The following is an 18,374-nucleotide window of genomic DNA, read 5'->3' as shown; positions in this document are numbered from 1 at the left end:
TCATTGTGCATTTTATTCACAACTCAATAAAATTTCATGGAGAATTCTTTCTGTTTTTCATATATATAAGTCATTGCATTTGCAATCCTCGTTTGGCTTCATTTCCCCAACACCTTTAATGTATTTAATGTTGATTCTTGTATTACTTCTATGTTTGTATTTATCCTTTATTTATGAATAATATATCTGTAATCATATTATTTAGTCATTTATTATTAAAATTTTGAGACACATGTATCCAACCTCTTTTGAAGTCTTTTACATAAGAAATATATAAGATCAGTTATTTCATATCAAATGTCTTTTACTCTTTTTATAAATATATCTAATCTAAAATAACTGAGATCAAATCCAAATTCACCATGAGTTCTTAGACTATCACTAAGAAATGATGACATGTTTCTTTAAAAAAGAAATAAACCCATTGCAAAAGCTATGATATGACATAAGATTCTCCTTTTTTTGGAAACTGCTCTCAAATAAGAGACAGGAATGCTATCTTCCATATTAAGTTAGCATTAGGAAACAATTCCTTTTATTATCAAGAGCATTACACTGGTCTCTTCATGAGGTAAGATATAAGATAAAAGTTTCTCAAACTAAATATAAACTATGAATTTATCTCTATAAAGAAAGGAAAAAATTTATGCGTCTTCAAACAATAATTTCAGCTAACATGGGAATTGAAGCCAAATTCCCCAAGATATCAATGATAAAAGACCTTATTTGAAGAGCAAATCTGAAAATTCTATGGAAAGGAGAAAGTTGGCGAGCAACTGCCAACAATAACATTTAACTTTCCATGTTATCTGCTTGAGTTAGCATAATGGAAGGTCAAGAGGAGGACCTTCCAAACTTGATAAATAATGGGGTCCATTTTCTACTAGAAAAGCCATGGCAAGTCCCCATGTTATATGGACGTCCAGGTGACAGTGAAACAACCACATCCCTTCAATAAACAATCAAGCATTTTCATTAGCCATTCTATTAGAAAACAAGAAACACCAATTTTTTTCAAAAAGATAAAACATATGAAAGCATTTAAGTAGACTTAATGATATATTGTTTTAGATTTGATATTTTTTTAATCTTTTTTATTTTTTTAAAGTTCAAGCCTTATGACTTTGTCTTTTTGGTTAAGAACCAAGGACTTAATTAATAGTTGAAATCGTGATCACATTCTATTATGCATCATCAGAATATTAAATAATTTCAAGAATACAAAATTAAGATAATTGCAGATCTATGAAGATAAAAAGAAAATCTTTTTAGATCTGCAATTGTCCTAATTTTTAACTCCTCGCTTTCTCTAACATTCCGATGACAGATTAATTAACAATTTGAATACATTCTACTATCTATCATCATCAGAACATTTAATTATTCAAAGAATTGAAAATTAAGATAGTTGCAAAACTATGAAGAAGAAAAAACACATTTAAAGTCTGCAACTATCAAATTAGCTCCTTGCTTTCTCTAACATTCTGATGATAAATTAAGAAGTATCATCTAAAACATTGAGACATTAGTTTTAAGATTCCTTACCTGGATTATCAGCCACAAATCTTATAGCAGCCCACCCATTGACTGGCACAGAAACAGTATTTCTCATTGGAGGATCAATCAGATTGAAGTGAAGCGGATCCAAAACAGGATTATAGTTCCCAAACCCTTCTCCCACAATGTAAAAATCATAGCCATGGAGATGAATAGGATGATTCTCAGCTGCAAATATATTTGTACCCTGAAGAATTATCTGCACCGCACTATTATATTTCAAAACCTTAACTTTGGTATCTTTCACAGGGGACCAGAGGCTCCTACTAACATTCTGAGCAGTATAATCAAACTGCACCGGTGGATTATCAGGGAAATCTCTTGAGAAAACTCCATAGAGACCATAATAGTGAGCTTGAAGAAGTGAAACTCTCTGAGGAAGAACAAATGAAATGTTGTTAAAACTTGCTGCAAATCTTGTATTGTTGGGTCCTCCACAAGTTTGAGAAGGTGGGCAGTTGAGCAATCCAACGCCAACTGTGAAAAAAAGGTTTTCATCTATTTTTTGAGGGACATTAATGGGGTGGTCTATTGAGGCCAAGCTTCTTAACCCACATGAGAATTTGGTTGCTGCTGACGTGTCATTAAAAGCTGGGAGATTTGGCATTGAAGGAGATTTTAAGTAGACTAAGGGATCTAGGGTTTCATACTGAATAATGGCTGTTGTTGTTGTGTTGTCAAAAGGAACTCCCTGTGCAGTTGCATATGCACGGGCAGCAATGTAGTATTTTCCCACTGGTTGGTTTGCAAGAAGGATGACGTCAGTAGTTTGGCCTGGGCCAATCATTATGACGCATGTTTCGAATGGCTTTGTGTAGGAGGCGTCCACTGCAACTACTATCATTACGTGGTTTGCTATTGACACGAAGAGTTCTGTATTCAGTCCAGCGTTGATTATGCGGAGTAGGTACGAATTTCCTTGCTTCACTGATAGAGTAAATGTTTCTGCATGCATTCCATGAAAAATCATCAGCTTCCGGGCTTTCATGAGGAGGTTGGCAGAAAAAAGCAATGATATTTTTGTGTAAATATAATCCCTCAAGTGAGGGAAAAAATAAAAAAGAGTCATATGATCCAAAATAGACACACTATTTACTAATGTTATCACGTTTGAAACATTCTTATTTCTGTTTTAACATGCTAAAATAAAATGAATGAAAATAATACTAAAACCAGGTCAATAGAATAAGAGAGTTGTTCAAAGATAGAGCGGCTTAATGGGCACACTCAAACCATTGATTAATAGTGGTTAGGAGTGGCCCCAGCCACTCTTGACCAATACCATGAGACCAATGCACTACAGTGGGTTCAAGCTATTGGCTAAGAGTGATTGGGCCCACTCCTAGCCACAATTAGTCAATGGTTCGAGTGTGGGCCATTAAAAGAGGAATCATTCATTCGTCCCGTAAGAACTATAACCCAATTAAGGAGTATTCTTCATTGATCATTCATTCATTTTATAAGAATTGTAACCCAATCAATGGTTATTCCTCCTAATCATCTTGGTCCATCTATATGTTGATTGTTTACCAAGTTAAAAAAGACGATATAATATAGTTCCTCCAATTTAAGTTGTGCAAGACATTACAAAGTTTATTAATGTTTAGATTCTATTAAATTCTTTATGTAATGGTAATTGAAAATCAATATATTTCTCATTGTATAGTTGATTTAATAGCGGCTGTTGTGTCATTTTGGGGCATAGTATTAATGTTCGTGTTTTAAAGGTTAATACTATGGGGTTAAACGTTAAAGTGTTCTTGAAGTTTTATATGTTTAGAAAAGGGATTGGTTAGATAGTAGGGATAACTTCCCACTAGTCTCTAGCCTTCTATACCACGGGGTCAGCCCCCCTCTTTTGGCTGCTATATAAATACATCAAAAACATTATTTGGATCCTATTTTTAATCATGTGTTTATGTCCTTGTTGTAAACATACACACTAAATATTGATTCCTAGATCAAAGATATTAAATAATCAAAGTTGACTTACTTTTCCTAAGCTTAATTATTTCCTTAATGTATGATTTTTAAGAATGGTACTATTCCTAATATTTGTCCTAATTTTCATTCAAACTGAACTATTATTCTCCTTATATATATATATATTCAACTTTAGAACATAAAGACAATCTTATATATATATATATATATATATATATAACTGACCTTATGACATTACCAACTTTTCTCTGCTTTTACTTTAAAAATATTTTATTATTACATTATAATCTTCCACTATTACTATTATCAATAGTTGAAGGTCCCAAGAAAATGGCACGTGAAGTTGGCGAACTACAAAAGCTTGAATATCGTATGTAGCAGAAATGAGTGTCTTAAAATGTTCAGAGTATACCTAAGCTTGAGCACTGATAAAGATCTCCCGGTTGCCCATTGATGGTAAATGCATCCGATATATTTGGTGCAGCTCCTGTTCTTGTTGCATCATTCACAACATCAATGGGGTTTCTATTCCACCATTCCCCTAATAAATAAAACATTCATAATCATCAATTTCTGCTAGTAGAAACCCTTTCTATTCCACCATTCCCTAATAAAAAAATTATTCATAATCATCAATTTCTGCTAGTACAAACCCAAAAAAGTGCAAAAATAATCATCAATTTCTGCTCGTACAAACGAAACAAAAGGTGCAAAAAAGTGTATAGATATTAGATAATTGATTCTGACACAGCATACCTAGAATGATGGGTGGTGTTTCATGGCAGGGTTGAAGAAATGGGTACTTTTTGCCCTCCTTTGGGTAGATTACAAGAGCTCCATAAACGGTAGCTCTGAGCCATGAGCTGTGAGCATGCCACCACAAGGTCCCTTCTTGATCATTAATGGTGAATCTGTAGGTGTAACTCCCTCCAGGTCGAATTGGGCATTGGGTTATAAACTCAGGCCCGTCAGCCCATGCTGTACGCATTTGTCGAATTCCATGCCTGCATAACAAAGGCCACACTTAAACATTACACACTAAGCAAGAAACTAAGCTTAGAAAAATAAATCAATTTTGACTATTTAACACTTTTAGTCTAGAAATCAAGCCTTAGTATATGATGTTTAAACCGTCCCCTTGACATGTAAGAACAATATAAAGAAGACCCACCAGTGAATGGTTAAATTATACTGCGCATAATTGAAAACTTTTATTTCAATGGTGTCCCCTTCGTGAACATAAAGAGTTGGGCCAGGAAATTGGTCGTTCACTGTGATAATATCATGCGTCCCACAAAGTTTTGTCACAGTCAGAGATTTAACCTGCAGTTCACAGATCAATTTCAAGCTTTGATAATGTCAATGCAAGTTAACAAATTTCTAAAATTCATATAGTTTTCATAATATTAATGAATATTATTGTATAGCTTTGATATGTCAATCAATGTTAATAGATTTTCACAATTTATATAGCTATCTATATATGTCTTTGAATCTGATAGTGAAAAGAAAAGAGTTTGTAAATATTTGCTTTTAGATTTGATTGTGTTTGATGTTTTACATCAACGTTACAGATCACACTCCATGATCTATCATTAGGATGAAGAGAGCAAACAGAATGATTATTATAGGTTCACCAAGTGTCAACCGAAACTTGATTAAAAAATCAAACACAATCAAATTCATAAGCAAATATTTACAAACATATAGATTGTAAAGTTTAATATCTGTTATAATCAAATATAAAAACATAAAATAGACCAATATCAATGAAATTATTCATTCAAACATTATAGGAATTGAATGAAACATCACATTCATCACAAGTAATCTAAAGAAAAAGGAAAGAAGTAAATTGCAATGAGACCCATACAACATAAGTTTGGCTGACTAATTCTGCGTGTGAGGTTCCAAAGACAAAGCAGAAGAACAAGAACAACCACAGATATGTCAGTGCCATTTCTACTCAGCTGAGAATTCCTTGAGCTTTGAAAGTCAGAGAAAATCTCTCGAGATATGTGAAACTCTATGAAGTTCACTTCATATTCCTCCAATGAGAAATTTGATTGCTTGAAGGAATGAGAGAAAGATGATTAGATTGAAAGGATCTAATTGAATATAAATAGGGTTGGATGGCCTACAAGTTGGTTTGAGTAGATATGAAATTTGTAGTAAGATGAACGGTCAGGATTTCGTATCCAAACTTAAGAATGTATGGTGAGTTGCACTGTTGAACCGCTCACTCTACGTAACGTAACCAAACTCTATTTAAGAACTTTCCCTGTCTTCTTAATAATTCAACGTCCTGTTCAATCATACGCGTGAAATGGTGCTCTCTGGTCTTTGTTTAATTTTGATGAGCTTTCAGTTGCTTATTGGAATTATCTAAGAAATAAAATGTAATTTTTTATAAGAATTCTTAGGCAGCAACAACGAAAATACATTGTTTGGAGGAGTTTTCTTGTGTTTTGGTTTTGAATGTGGTTGAATTAGTTGATTGCTGTCGTGCATGGCTGCAGAATACATGGTTTTTATATGATTCCACATTAATCGCTTACCGAAATTCGACTTTTCATGGGTATCGTATTAAACCTCGTATGACCCTTTCAAGCACTTAATTTGCTAACATAATCATTAGTCAACCTTCAATGAATGTATCGTATGCAACCTCATATGACCCTTTCAAACATTCATATTTAATATTTCATAATAGGGTTATGGTCTAATAAATGTTGGGGAGATGGAGTGGCTAAAATTCAAATAAACAAACAGAAATCTAATATATAAAAATAATTCTTGGAATAAAATTATGCTATAGTACATTAAACTCTTTGATTTATTAGGTATATTGGAGTGCTACAATATCTATCCTAAAACATGAACAACTACACACCATCTAATTGTTTAGGATGGCTTAAACATCACACATTAAGGCTCCATTATGAGGTTAAAAGTGTTAAATAGTTAAAGTTGACTTATTTTTCAAAGCTTAATTTTTCCATTAGTGTGTGATGTTTAAGGGTGGCCCTAATATTTCAACCCATTACAATTGCCTCTTTAAATAGAGCTCTCAGATCAAAGTAGAACATATCGGTTAAAAGACCCATAAATAATAAACAATACATCTCACTCAATACTCAAAACTAATGTGAAAATATGACAGTCAATGGATATGGATAGTAAAAAGTTTCTTAAACTGGGTTGTAGGAATGATCTATTTTACCACTGCAATGATAGTCAATAGTTCAAAAATTACACACTCTTTAAAAGGGAGATCTCTCTCCTCATCTAAGGGAAAATGTTGTTACATATATGAAATCATTTGCTCTTAACTTCTATCTTTCTTGTGTCCCTTTCATAACCAAGTCTTCAAACTTTCTCAATCCTTTCCTTTCTTGGTGGATCCAAACAATCTCAATGATCTTCAAATCTAATGATGAAAATAGGGGACCAACAATAATAGATAACAAAGAGATATTTATATCAAAGAAAATGAAACATTATATCTAGTGAATGAGCTACACCTCTATAACCTCTATGCATGGTTGTATTCTTCTCCATTAAATCTTACATACTCAAAACTACATACAAACTCATCTTCTTATGTCTAATACATGTCTATAGGGTTGATTTCTGAAAAAATAAGAGAAATACAAAATAGATTTTATCCCATAATTTATTACAAGATTCTCTATTTATATAGATTCCAAAACTTTCTATAATACATCATAATAGAAACACTTAAGGAAAATGAAGGTTCATCTCCAAGAGTCGAAGGAGAAGGGAGGTAGAAATTTTTAAACTGGTGAAGACGAGGATGAAAATAAAAATGTGGAGATAGGGGAAGAGGAAGGTAAGTATGATAAAGTGGCCTCGTACTATAAACCCTTTGAGGATAATGTGACTCATGATGTCTACATTGAGACTGAGAATTCCTCTCTCAATGCGGCCCATGAAGAGTCTAAGGAGAAAATTATGGTTTTGGACTTGGACAAGGATAAGATAATGGAAGAGACTCCGGGTAAGAAGAGAACCAAGTCAGCTACCAGGAAGTTGAAGGTGAGGACTAAGGAACAAATTAAAGAGGATGTCAAAATAGTTTTCGAGAAGATTAAGGAAAATAGTGAGGAGATTATGTTGGAGCCAATATAATGCTGATTTGATTGCATGTTCTTTGGTTTCTTGGCTTTTAGTCAATTGGTGTAGGTTCTTGTCTCTGTCTTTCAGTTGATTTTTTATTTTTTCTAGTTATATGGGGGTGTTTCTTGTTGTTACGACACTATTCTTTATGTTAAACTTTAACTTTTAAATTGTAAAGACTTTCAAGGTTTCAAGTCCCCTCTAAAAATATTGTTTTAACCCTTAATCAAAAACACTAAAGAAAATGAATTAGAAATCAGTGGAAGAGACATCTAGAAGATTCTATTTTATATAGACAACTTAACAATTTGTGTAAACAAATTAATTCTTAGTTTGACTAAGAAGAAATAAAGTATTTCTCTCTAACACCCATGCTTAATTTTGACCATGAAAGCTTCAACACTTTTCTAATTAATGATGTCTTCTTTCCCTTATTTGTCTTGTGATTGCAACCAAAGCTTCATACTTACTCAAAATATATTCTCCAAATATTTTGTTTAACCAAAATGTCTTTATATTGACTTCCTCTAGCTTCTACAAAAAAATCTACAATCATTTCTAATTAATGATGTCTTCTTTCCCTTATTTGTCTTGTGATTGCAACCAAATCTTCATACTCACTCAAAATACATTCTTCAAATATTTTGTTTTACCAAAATGTCTTTCTATTGACTTCCTCTAGCTTCTGCAAAAAAAAACTACAATCAATGTGTTTAAATTCTCCAATGCTTCTCATGTTGTAGATGTCTCTCTAGATAACAATTTCTTTTGGATCAAAATATTTCCTTGTTGAATATTCTAACCTTTGATGATTTATATCAATATATGAGTATTTATACTTGAACAAGTTTTTTATCAGACTTGTAATTTTTCTCCAACATAATTCATTAATTAGTGAACCCACAATAGTGGGTTGCACTATTTTGCCTAATTAGACACGGAACTATGATTTTTTATTTTATTTTTAAACATCACTTTGAGATGCATATTGTCACTAAATAGTTACAAATTTGAAGATGAAGTAAACAAGTATCTTTTAATATTTTCTATCTAGATTGTAAATATTTTTTTTTTTTTTTTTTGAACTAATTTTATTCAAAAAAAAAAAAAAAAATTGCACAAAAATTGATATGTTTGCTGAAATCTGATTTTTAAAGAGTGACACTATTTTTGAAATGCATAACTTTTTTTCCAAAATAGATATCAATATGATTCTTTTGAATTTAGTTTTCTAACATCCATATCAAGATCATGGGATTAGTCATCTCTTTATCCTTAGAATTTTATATTTTATTGATGTTTGAATTTGACCTAACTCTAATTTTGGCATACAATCAAATGTTTGAAAAATGCAAGTTTTTGTATATTTGCTCAATTTTAAATTTTATTTTTCTGAAAGAAAGAAGATTTTGATGCAAAGATTTTGTTTATGTTTTAGAATTGTTATTCTCTTGTTTACTATTTTTACATGAACCTTGAATGCAAAGGTTTTTTTGGTACTAAACCTATATTTAATTGAGGTCAAATAATATATACATAATAAACTCAAAATTTATCAAATCTATCATTATAAATCTCATTCTAAGTAGTTGTGTCATACAAACTAGTTTATCTTCACTGTTCCATTTGAGCAGCCTAATTGAGCTTGCAAGTCATGAAAAGTTTTGGGACTTGCTAGCCTTTGCAAAAAAAATTTAACAAGGCAATTTTGATAGAAAGTACTCTTGGGTGAAATTACTCGAGTTAAAATTTCTACCCATGTACTTTTGATTAAAACTTGGTCTGGCCTATTTCATATTTATTTGACTACTCAGGATCTCATATAAATAAAAATTCATTATTTCCATTTTCTAAGTTCAAAAGTTTAAAAATTAATTCAAATTTTTTAGAAGGAAGACATTTGGCTTGTATATTTTTTCTATTTTGTCAAATTCTAGAAGAGAATTTTGCAAATGAAAGAATCCGGAAATAAAAACAAAAGATCAAATAGGATTGTGCAAAGGTATTTTGCTTCTCTCTCTTAAATTATTTTAACAATTCCCTCTCTCTTTATTTGATTCTTAAATTAGATGTTATATAATTTTCCAATCTGTTATGCATAAAAGTTATAGTATAGTTAAAATCAATTATTTAATGGTATTCAAGGACCCATTATCACAACTAAAGATGCTAATCCATCCACAATCCATTTTCCTACAACCTATCTTAAACACATTCTTTGACTATTTATCCCAAAATTTCTTCACACAATAATTTCTAAAGACACATCGGTCATAAGGATGTAGATTCAAACACTTCTTCTTTCTATGACCTTTCCTATTTTAATGTGTACACATAATACACTACATCCCTTGAGAAGATTTACTTGAAATGCTAGCATTTTTTCCTTGATTTGTATTGTATCCAAGGCCTTTATACTTTTCTCTTATTATTGGCTCAATAATCTCTCTAATTCCTAGTTCATGCTTTCTCAATCCCTTACCTTTATAGCCCATTTTCTTCAACATATTCAAACCAACATTTTGAAGAAAAAAATCATAATGTTATCGCATCTAGCAAGATTTTTACACTCATTAACATGTTCATCTTCAATACACTATTTTTAAAAAATATCTTCATAAAAATTATACATATCAAATGTATCATTGAATAGACAATACAAGTCACATGTGCCACATAAAACTCTACAAACCAATGGTTTTGATTTTAAAACTTTCATTGTTTACTACAATTAATTGTCTTAGTTGATTTTTTTTATTTTAACTTTGATATGTCCTTCTGATACATACTAGTCTTTTCTTTCAATTTTTAAATTATATTCATTTGTCTGCAATTTTTTCCTTCTAGCCTCTTAATGTTTTCTTCTCAATGTTTGTTTTTTTAACCCTGTCAAATAAATTTGGAACATTTTCTCTAATTCTTTATTTTCCTTTTTCTTTTCAACTTTGTCTAATTCTTTTTCAATGTCATCAATTCCACATACATATCCATGTCTTTTATTTCCAAGCTATTCTAAATTCAATATCAATTTAAATTACATTCATCAATTTTCTTCTAAACTATCCTTCTCAGGTTTATTATTTTTGTAGATTTTCTCCATCAAAACCAAAAAAATAAATTACTTTGGTAGATTAGTTTTTTGGATTAAGATAAAATTGGGTTTTATAGGGAACAAAAACCAAATGTAGAAAATTACAAAAATAAAGTGTTAAGTCCATAAGAAGAACTACGCTAGACAAGTAAATAAACCTATAGAAAGTCAAACAAACTAATTACAAAAAACCAACATAAAACCAGACTTAAGAAAACATGAAAAACAAAAGGAAAAATAGAGTGGCCCAAACCTATGCCAATTCCTTAAGAATTTTAGCAGCTTGAATCTCCCTAGAATATAGATCATCTTCAGGTATCTGTGAAGAAAAATGGGCACTATATGATTATTAAGTCTACCTCTCATCCTTTTCCCTCGGCCATCAGGAGTAACCTGCTAGACCTTTTCTTTGATGTTTTAATCAACTTTAAGATCATTCATCCTCATCCATCCTATTTTTCATAATCTTTGTGATGGAAAAATGGACCCATTTTTCATTTTGTTTTAAATTTTTTTTTAATATTACCCTCCATATTCTTTATTTGAGCTAGAAAACCATCACATAAATCCTCCATCCTTATCCTTGCCCCAACTTCAATATGCAGGCTTTTTTCTTGAGCATCCACCTTCTCTCTAAAGAAAATGATTTCCTTGTAGACCCAACTATCTATGTCCAAGGATAACTCATCTTTCTCCTTAGCTTTGCTGAGAAAATCTACGAACTTTAAAATAGTATTAGTTACAAGGTTCTTAGTTTCCTTCCCTTCTTTCACAATATGAACATCCTCTGAGTTGGAAACATAGTACCCAACAATATAATTAGTGGTAGAAGCCTCTTCTTTCTAGCATTTTCCTTAATTTTCTCTCTGAATTTGTATCCTTCCGCCAAATGGTGGTGGCATGAGAGGTCTTCTTTAACTTGGGAGTAGGGGATGACTCCTCTTCCTCCTCATTTTTTATACCCTTATCATTCCTTTCCCAAGGATCAATCAAATTCGTATCATCTTGTGAATCGTCTAACATGGCATCCTAATCCTATCCTATGTACATCCCAGTATCATCACTTTCCACACAAAAAAAATCCCAGACCAAGGGGATTTCCTCTTACTCCCTAAAGCCTTCTCCTAATTCATTTTGAAGCCAAGTTTCAAAGTTTTAGCCTTGCAGTACTCCACAAAGAGGAGAGTAAGCCCTTCATGGAGTATAGGCCAAGAAGTTTTTTTCTTGAGTTTGACCACACTCACATTCAAATATAATAAGGAAAAGAAATTTGTATCTCCATACTAGAAATAATTAAGAAAAAAACATTTAAAATAGTGGACCTTTTTCTTCCTACCATCTAGAGTGAAATAAGCCCTAACACAACTTAGCACATGCCTCCAAGTGGGCTTAATTTTATTGAAAATTAGTTACCCACATTTGTCCATTGCCTCCTCCATGACTTTTCTTTCCTTGAAGAAATTTAAACCTTTGTAGAGAAGACCAGATATTTCAGGACTTTGGTAGATTAGTTACTATCACTCTTCTATCATTTTCTTGGTCACTATATCAACCATTCCTCTATCAACTATGGCTTAAACACACATTGAACAATGACTTCTTAACACATTCAATCTATTTGAGATACAAGGCACCTTGTTTTCAAACTCTATACATGGCATGATTAAACCTAATATGATGAATATGACATGATATGACTTTTGACAACAATAATCTTTTAGTGATATTTTAAGTTTTACTTCTTGATTGCTTCAAAGTTCTAATAAAAAAGCCATAGTTTAATTCACAAACATCGATCACTTTCTTATATCAATAGCTAGAGTGGTGATTAATTATATTTTTTCAACTCACTTATGTTGCCAATGTCATGTCTTTCCTTACTATCCCTTAACATCATTCTCATAATGGTCTTCCCCAATAATTTCAAAATTCTTCCAATCTCCTCTTCTCTAAGCACGACTATAATCAATTAAAGTTTTAAGATCATTGATATAAAAGTGATCAAACACTATGAATTTCATTATTCTCCAATCATAGTAGTCTCATTTTCTTTAAATACAACTTTAAATAGTACTAGCAAGGCAAAAACAACTTATCATATTATTTTGTCTCTCCAAACTCTTTAGGATCATCAACCATTTTCATCGATATTGGATGGAGGAATTCAAAGGAGAAGAAATAACAGAGAACAAATAGAGATTTATACCAAAAAAATAAAACATTTCATCTATTGATTGAGTTGTAGCTCTATAACCTTCAAACATAATTACATTCTTCTTGGACACATGATCTTCTAGACTCAAGAATACATATAGACTTGCCTTCTCATCTCTGACATTTTGAGGATATGGACTTTGAAAAGAGTAGAAAATTTTAGGACAAATCTTATACCATGCTTAATTTATTACAATAGCCTCTAGTAATAGAGATCTTAGAGCTTTCTAAATTGCATCACAATAGAAACACTTAAGAAAATGAACAAGATGTCGGTGTGAGAGACATTCAAAATTTGTTTAAGTTTGGTGGCAAAATTAATGTCCAACAAACTTTCGAGATAAGTTCACTAGAGATGAGAACTTGTTAAGTGGAAGTCAACATTTAAATTCAAGATATTTTCTCTTGTAAAATAAAAAGAAACTTATGCGCTCAGTGTTTTTTATCATTAATATTCATATTCAAGATAATATAGTATTTATGCAAATTATTTCTTATATTTAGCAGTTTTACAAAATTCATAGATAGTCTCTTACTAGTAAAGATAAAAAGAAATATTGAGATTAAAATTAATTAATTTGAAGAAAATTCACAAACAAACAAGAGGCAAGATAATGAGTGTATTTCAAAGGTTTGTGTCAAATTTATTCTTTTGTAACCTCAAATTTATTCTTTTGTAACAACAATTAATTCTATATTATATTCCAACTTTGTGTTCATTGCTAACTAACGAATCAAAGCTGTATGTGATTTTAAAATACTTTAATAAAGTCAACTATATTGATATAGGAAATAAATATAATTGAGAAACTTATCGTTGTAGCGACATTCTAAAAATTACCACGTAACCACATTCGATACGACTCTACTTATCTTACGCTACCGTAATGATATAATCCGCGTTGACCAAATCAAGTCAATTTACAGCTTTTATTTTAACATTTTATTCGACACATATTTCAAACTTGTACGTGAGATTACCCACTGACGTTTCACCGACTTTGTCTTCAAAGATTCAATGGTGCGGATGAAACTAATATTACACGTTTTCTTAGCATTTCTGAGTATTTATCAATACCTAAACCTTAGTAAAACTCCTCCATCTCAAAGTTTACACGTGTTAAAAAAAAATCGGATGATTCACAAGTATCCAAACCTAACCCAGACATAGTTCACACAATCATAGGGAAAAATAAAATTTTGAATTCACTTAAAATCATTGAAACACATGACCGATCTTTTAAAGTTCATATAAAAATATTAAAATATTTGCTATTCTTTTTTTTTTATACCTTATATAAGAGAACATTTCATAGTCTCACAATCAATGAATATTACTTGTTTGATTCATGATGTAATAGATCATGTATTCAATCCCACTCATCTATATACTAATTAGATGATGAAATAGAACATGCATTCAATCTCATTCATCCATATACAAGTTAGAAGATGAAACTCTAGTGACGATTTTAAGGTTCAGTTTTCTATTATCCTATCTCATTTAAGAGTGGATACTTTTTAAGAGGGTTGAAGACATTTTTTTAAGTAGTAGTAATAATAAGTCTTTTTTTAAATAGGCTTAAGAACATATATGTTAATAATAATAGATTTTCACAACGCATGATATTATGTTCATGCTTCTAGATAAGATTGTGTAACATCAACGTTTCGGATCATACACAATGAGCCATCATCAGGATGAGAGAGCTAAGAGTGTAAAGAGATAAAAGGAAGCAAATCCAAATTACCTAAAAAGAAAATTTGGATTAAGAAATTACATGTACCTTTTACAAATGTTTTATTCTATAAATCGCACTCACTTTAGTGTTCATTTCCATAACATTTTCTAAATCATGGGCATTTGCCTTGTTCTTAAGGAGTATTCCAATATTCCAAACATCAATTTTGTGATCTTTAATAATTATCCAAATCTATATCTTATTTCGTCTCTCATCTCCTTTATTGTGATCATTTTATTGTTCTTGAATTATTTCACATATTATCACAATCACGTGGATATCTTTGTAGGTATTAAATCTATGCACTTAAAAAAAATATCTCTAGAAAGTTGTGTTGGTATTCGAGCTTACACTTTTGTACACCCCTTATCAATATGGAAAATATTTTAAATACAAAAAGTTTGACTTGCAAGATAACCTATATGACATTGTCAAAATCCTCTCTTCATACTGATTTTTTAATATTAAACTTTAGATAGATATAGAGGAAAAGGAGGATTAGATTTCTTAAAATGAAGGCTAAACTGCCAAATGATTCACAAGGAAAGATTGTTACTATAGTTTGCATAGAGATTATTAGATTTAAAGGAAATATTATCATTGGATAAATCATTGTGTGATCATGCACATTTGCACATTTTCATTATTGAAGACTGTAATGTATAAGAAGCAAGTTAACAAGGAAAATATTAAAGAGATTGTGCAATTAAAAAATAATGGCAAAGAGAAACATGCAAAAATGGACACATAAAAGATATATTAGTTTCCTCTTAGTATAAGTATATAGGACTCAATAACATAGTCAAAAGAGTTTGATCACTAAATAAGTTAAATACAATCTACTACCATTTGAAGGCCTAGAGACACAAATGTTTTCTTCTACTGGTCACACCCAACAATTATGCAAGAACCCTACCTAATTTAATTTCCCTCATGTCCCTTTTATCAATGATAGAAACTAGGTCCTAGCATAATATTTTAAAAAATTGTTGTTGAAGTCCTTGTTGTAAAGCTACATTGCAATAGTATTTATAATAAAATGTTCCCTCAATAATGGAGTTGATCCCTCAATTGTGAATGACCTTATTACTAAAACTTGAACTCTTTTCACTTGAGAATAAATAATTATATAATTTATTAAAACATTTTTTTCTTTTTTTACAATAAATATTCGCAAATTTATATATTAAATGGTGAGGAGTTTGTAGAAGCCTTTTTTGTGTAATTATATTTTATAAATTTATGGAAACATTTTATATTTATATTGTCCACTTCCAATTAAACTTTAGGTGCTTATTATTATGAATTTTATTAGTGTCTTTTGAGTATGGCTTTTATTAAAGAAATTTAGGTCTCATTTTTGTTCTAAGTTATTTTGATAAGGTTTCAAAAAAAATATTTCTTGGGAGGTACTTGATAAAATGGACCCATAATCATGTTACATAAAGAGGAATTAAATAAGCATGATTGTGATATTGTTGTCAAGACTCAACTATGTAATTTTTTAGTCAAACTCATTAACCCATGTTTCATGAGTAGTTGGCATCCATAACAACGAATCTAGCATGATAATGAATAGAATACTCAACACTCTTTGCATCTATGAGATGCTCATTGAATATAGGTGAAGCATTGGGCATTTTTAGAAGGTCACGCATGGACTTTGAGTATTGCTCCAACTCAAGCACACTTAGCCATGGAGTTTCCTCCAAAGTTAAGACCACTTAGTTAGGCCTAATGCTTCACCCCTATGAGAATCACAAAGATGCAATGAGTATTAAGTGTCCTATTCATTCTCATGAGAGATGGGTTCTTGTGAACACTTAATCATGAGATATGGTTCAATGAGTTTGATTTGAAAACTAAATAGTTGAATCTTGATAGCAATATCACAATTTGACTTATTTTGAAAATATCTCCTACTTATTGTACCATCTTAAAAGTTAGAACCCATTAATTTGGAAGATCAAAGACTTCTTATGCCTCATTTAGAAATCTTCTAGAAAATGGATGCATTTATGCTTGAATTATGACTTTTTCCATGAACTTTTGTATGTTTATGATTGTTTCTTCTCTATTGGATCTATATCCTAGAGGGTGTCCCAATGGAGAAAATATCCTAGGTTGAGATCAAGGTCAACCTAAAACTGGGGTATTTTGTCTTGGGATCCTGATACCATTTCAAGGTTTTTCATGGCCCTTTCGATTTTGATCCTAAAATTGCTTTAAAATGGGGCTTATTTTCTTCATTTGATTATCAATTATATATATCCATATTTAGTGAAATAAATCCATACTTTCATGAGAAAGCACACTTTTAAGCCATCATTTGTAAGAAATATTTCAAGGTGCATTCGAGGGGTAGAAGCCAAGAAAACAAAGACGCATTTAAGGCCTTCATTTCATGTCACCAATCATGCATTTTCTTCTCTAGGTCTACCTTATTTCTTTGTTGAAGATAGTGGATTTTGTTTTCAAGGAAGGAGATATGAATTCATCTATATTGCACAAGCATGCAAGAAATCATCATTTCAAGTATTGGAGCATACTTGCATCTATGATCTATGATTTGGCACTTGTAGATCTATTGCATTTGTGAATAGATCCTACATCGTACATACATTTACATACAAGAATGCATATATCTTTGTGGATAGAATATTCAAATTCATCCATAGAGATTTGTAAGTAAGGTAACTATTTAAATCTTTCTTACTTTTACTTGTTTTCTCATTTCAAGTTTAATTTATAAATGGAGGACTGACTAATTGACTAAGGAAATCCCATACCCCACCCTGCCCCCAAATAATCTCATTTTTCCTTTGTGTAGGAGAAGATTCATGGCTTTTAGGGTCAAAAAATTCAAGGTTATAGATCTAGCATTTTCTTTTACCGTCAGAGATTTAGATTTGTATATTTTTGTGCATACAGTGTCCAAGTCTACCTCAACTATTTAAATATGTCTTACATTCACATGTTTACTCATTTCAATTTTAATTCTTAAATGCAAGATTGACTAGGAAAATTCACCCCACCCCCCCACGGTAAAAAATCTCATTTTTCCTATGTGTAGGAGAAGATTCGTGGATTTTAGGATCGAAAAATTCAAGATTATAGATCTAGGGTTTTCTGCTTCCATCAAAGATTTATAATTTTATAATTTTGTGCATACGGTGTCCAAGTCTACCTCAACTTCAACCCTTTAGGTCGATCCCAACTCTCCAAGACAACTTTGACCTTAGACTTCCATAATTTCTAGGTTTACAGATTCTAACTTCTTTGTTCCAAATTTTTCTCAGTTCTAGTTTCTTCCATAGTTTGACAATTCATTTTCAAATCTAAAGGGTATTCCTCAAGGTGGTTTCAATTCCTTATTTTTCATTTCATAGCACCTACTTTTATATATTGAATCAAATATCTAAGGTTTGCTATTTCTACCAGAGATTCAAATTTGTATAATTGTGTGTTTACAGTGTACAAGTTTACCTCAATTTCAACCCTTTGCGTCAGCCCCAACTTGCAGTTGTAGGAGCACAAAGGACATCAATTAGGCCATAGTTTCTAATTGTGTCTTGTAATAACCTTAGCCAAGTCATGGTTGTTTGAAAAGGCCTTAGAAGTTCTTTGTGTGATTATGTTTAGGAGGACTAGGTTAGACTTAGACTAATCTAGTTGTAAGTACTAAG

At 31.2% G+C, this 18,374-nt stretch overlaps 1 protein-coding gene across 1 annotated transcript; it reads right to left on the bottom strand.

Annotated features, from left to right (window-relative positions):
• Nucleotides 1-518: 518 nt before the first annotated feature.
• Nucleotides 519-5,575, bottom strand: LOC149556602 (laccase-3-like). The gene is made up of 6 exons (XM_089830997.1): nucleotides 5,375-5,575; nucleotides 4,673-4,824; nucleotides 4,258-4,505; nucleotides 3,914-4,042; nucleotides 1,546-2,502; nucleotides 519-949 (listed from the first exon to the last, which is right to left on the bottom strand). The coding sequence occupies exons 1-6, from the start codon at nucleotides 5,459-5,461 to the stop codon at nucleotides 819-821; spliced, it is 1,704 nt and encodes a 567-aa protein (XP_089687123.1). The 5' UTR covers nucleotides 5,462-5,575; the 3' UTR covers nucleotides 519-818.
• Between the last annotated feature and the right edge of the window lie 12,799 nt (nucleotides 5,576-18,374).

This window comes from Cupressus sempervirens, chromosome 5, assembly GCF_028749045.1.
Source record: "Cupressus sempervirens isolate cs-2001-9-10 chromosome 5, ASM2874904v1, whole genome shotgun sequence".
Taxonomy (NCBI): Eukaryota; Viridiplantae; Streptophyta; class Pinopsida; order Cupressales; family Cupressaceae; genus Cupressus; species Cupressus sempervirens.
This window is presented reverse-complemented; position numbering and strand designations above follow the sequence as displayed.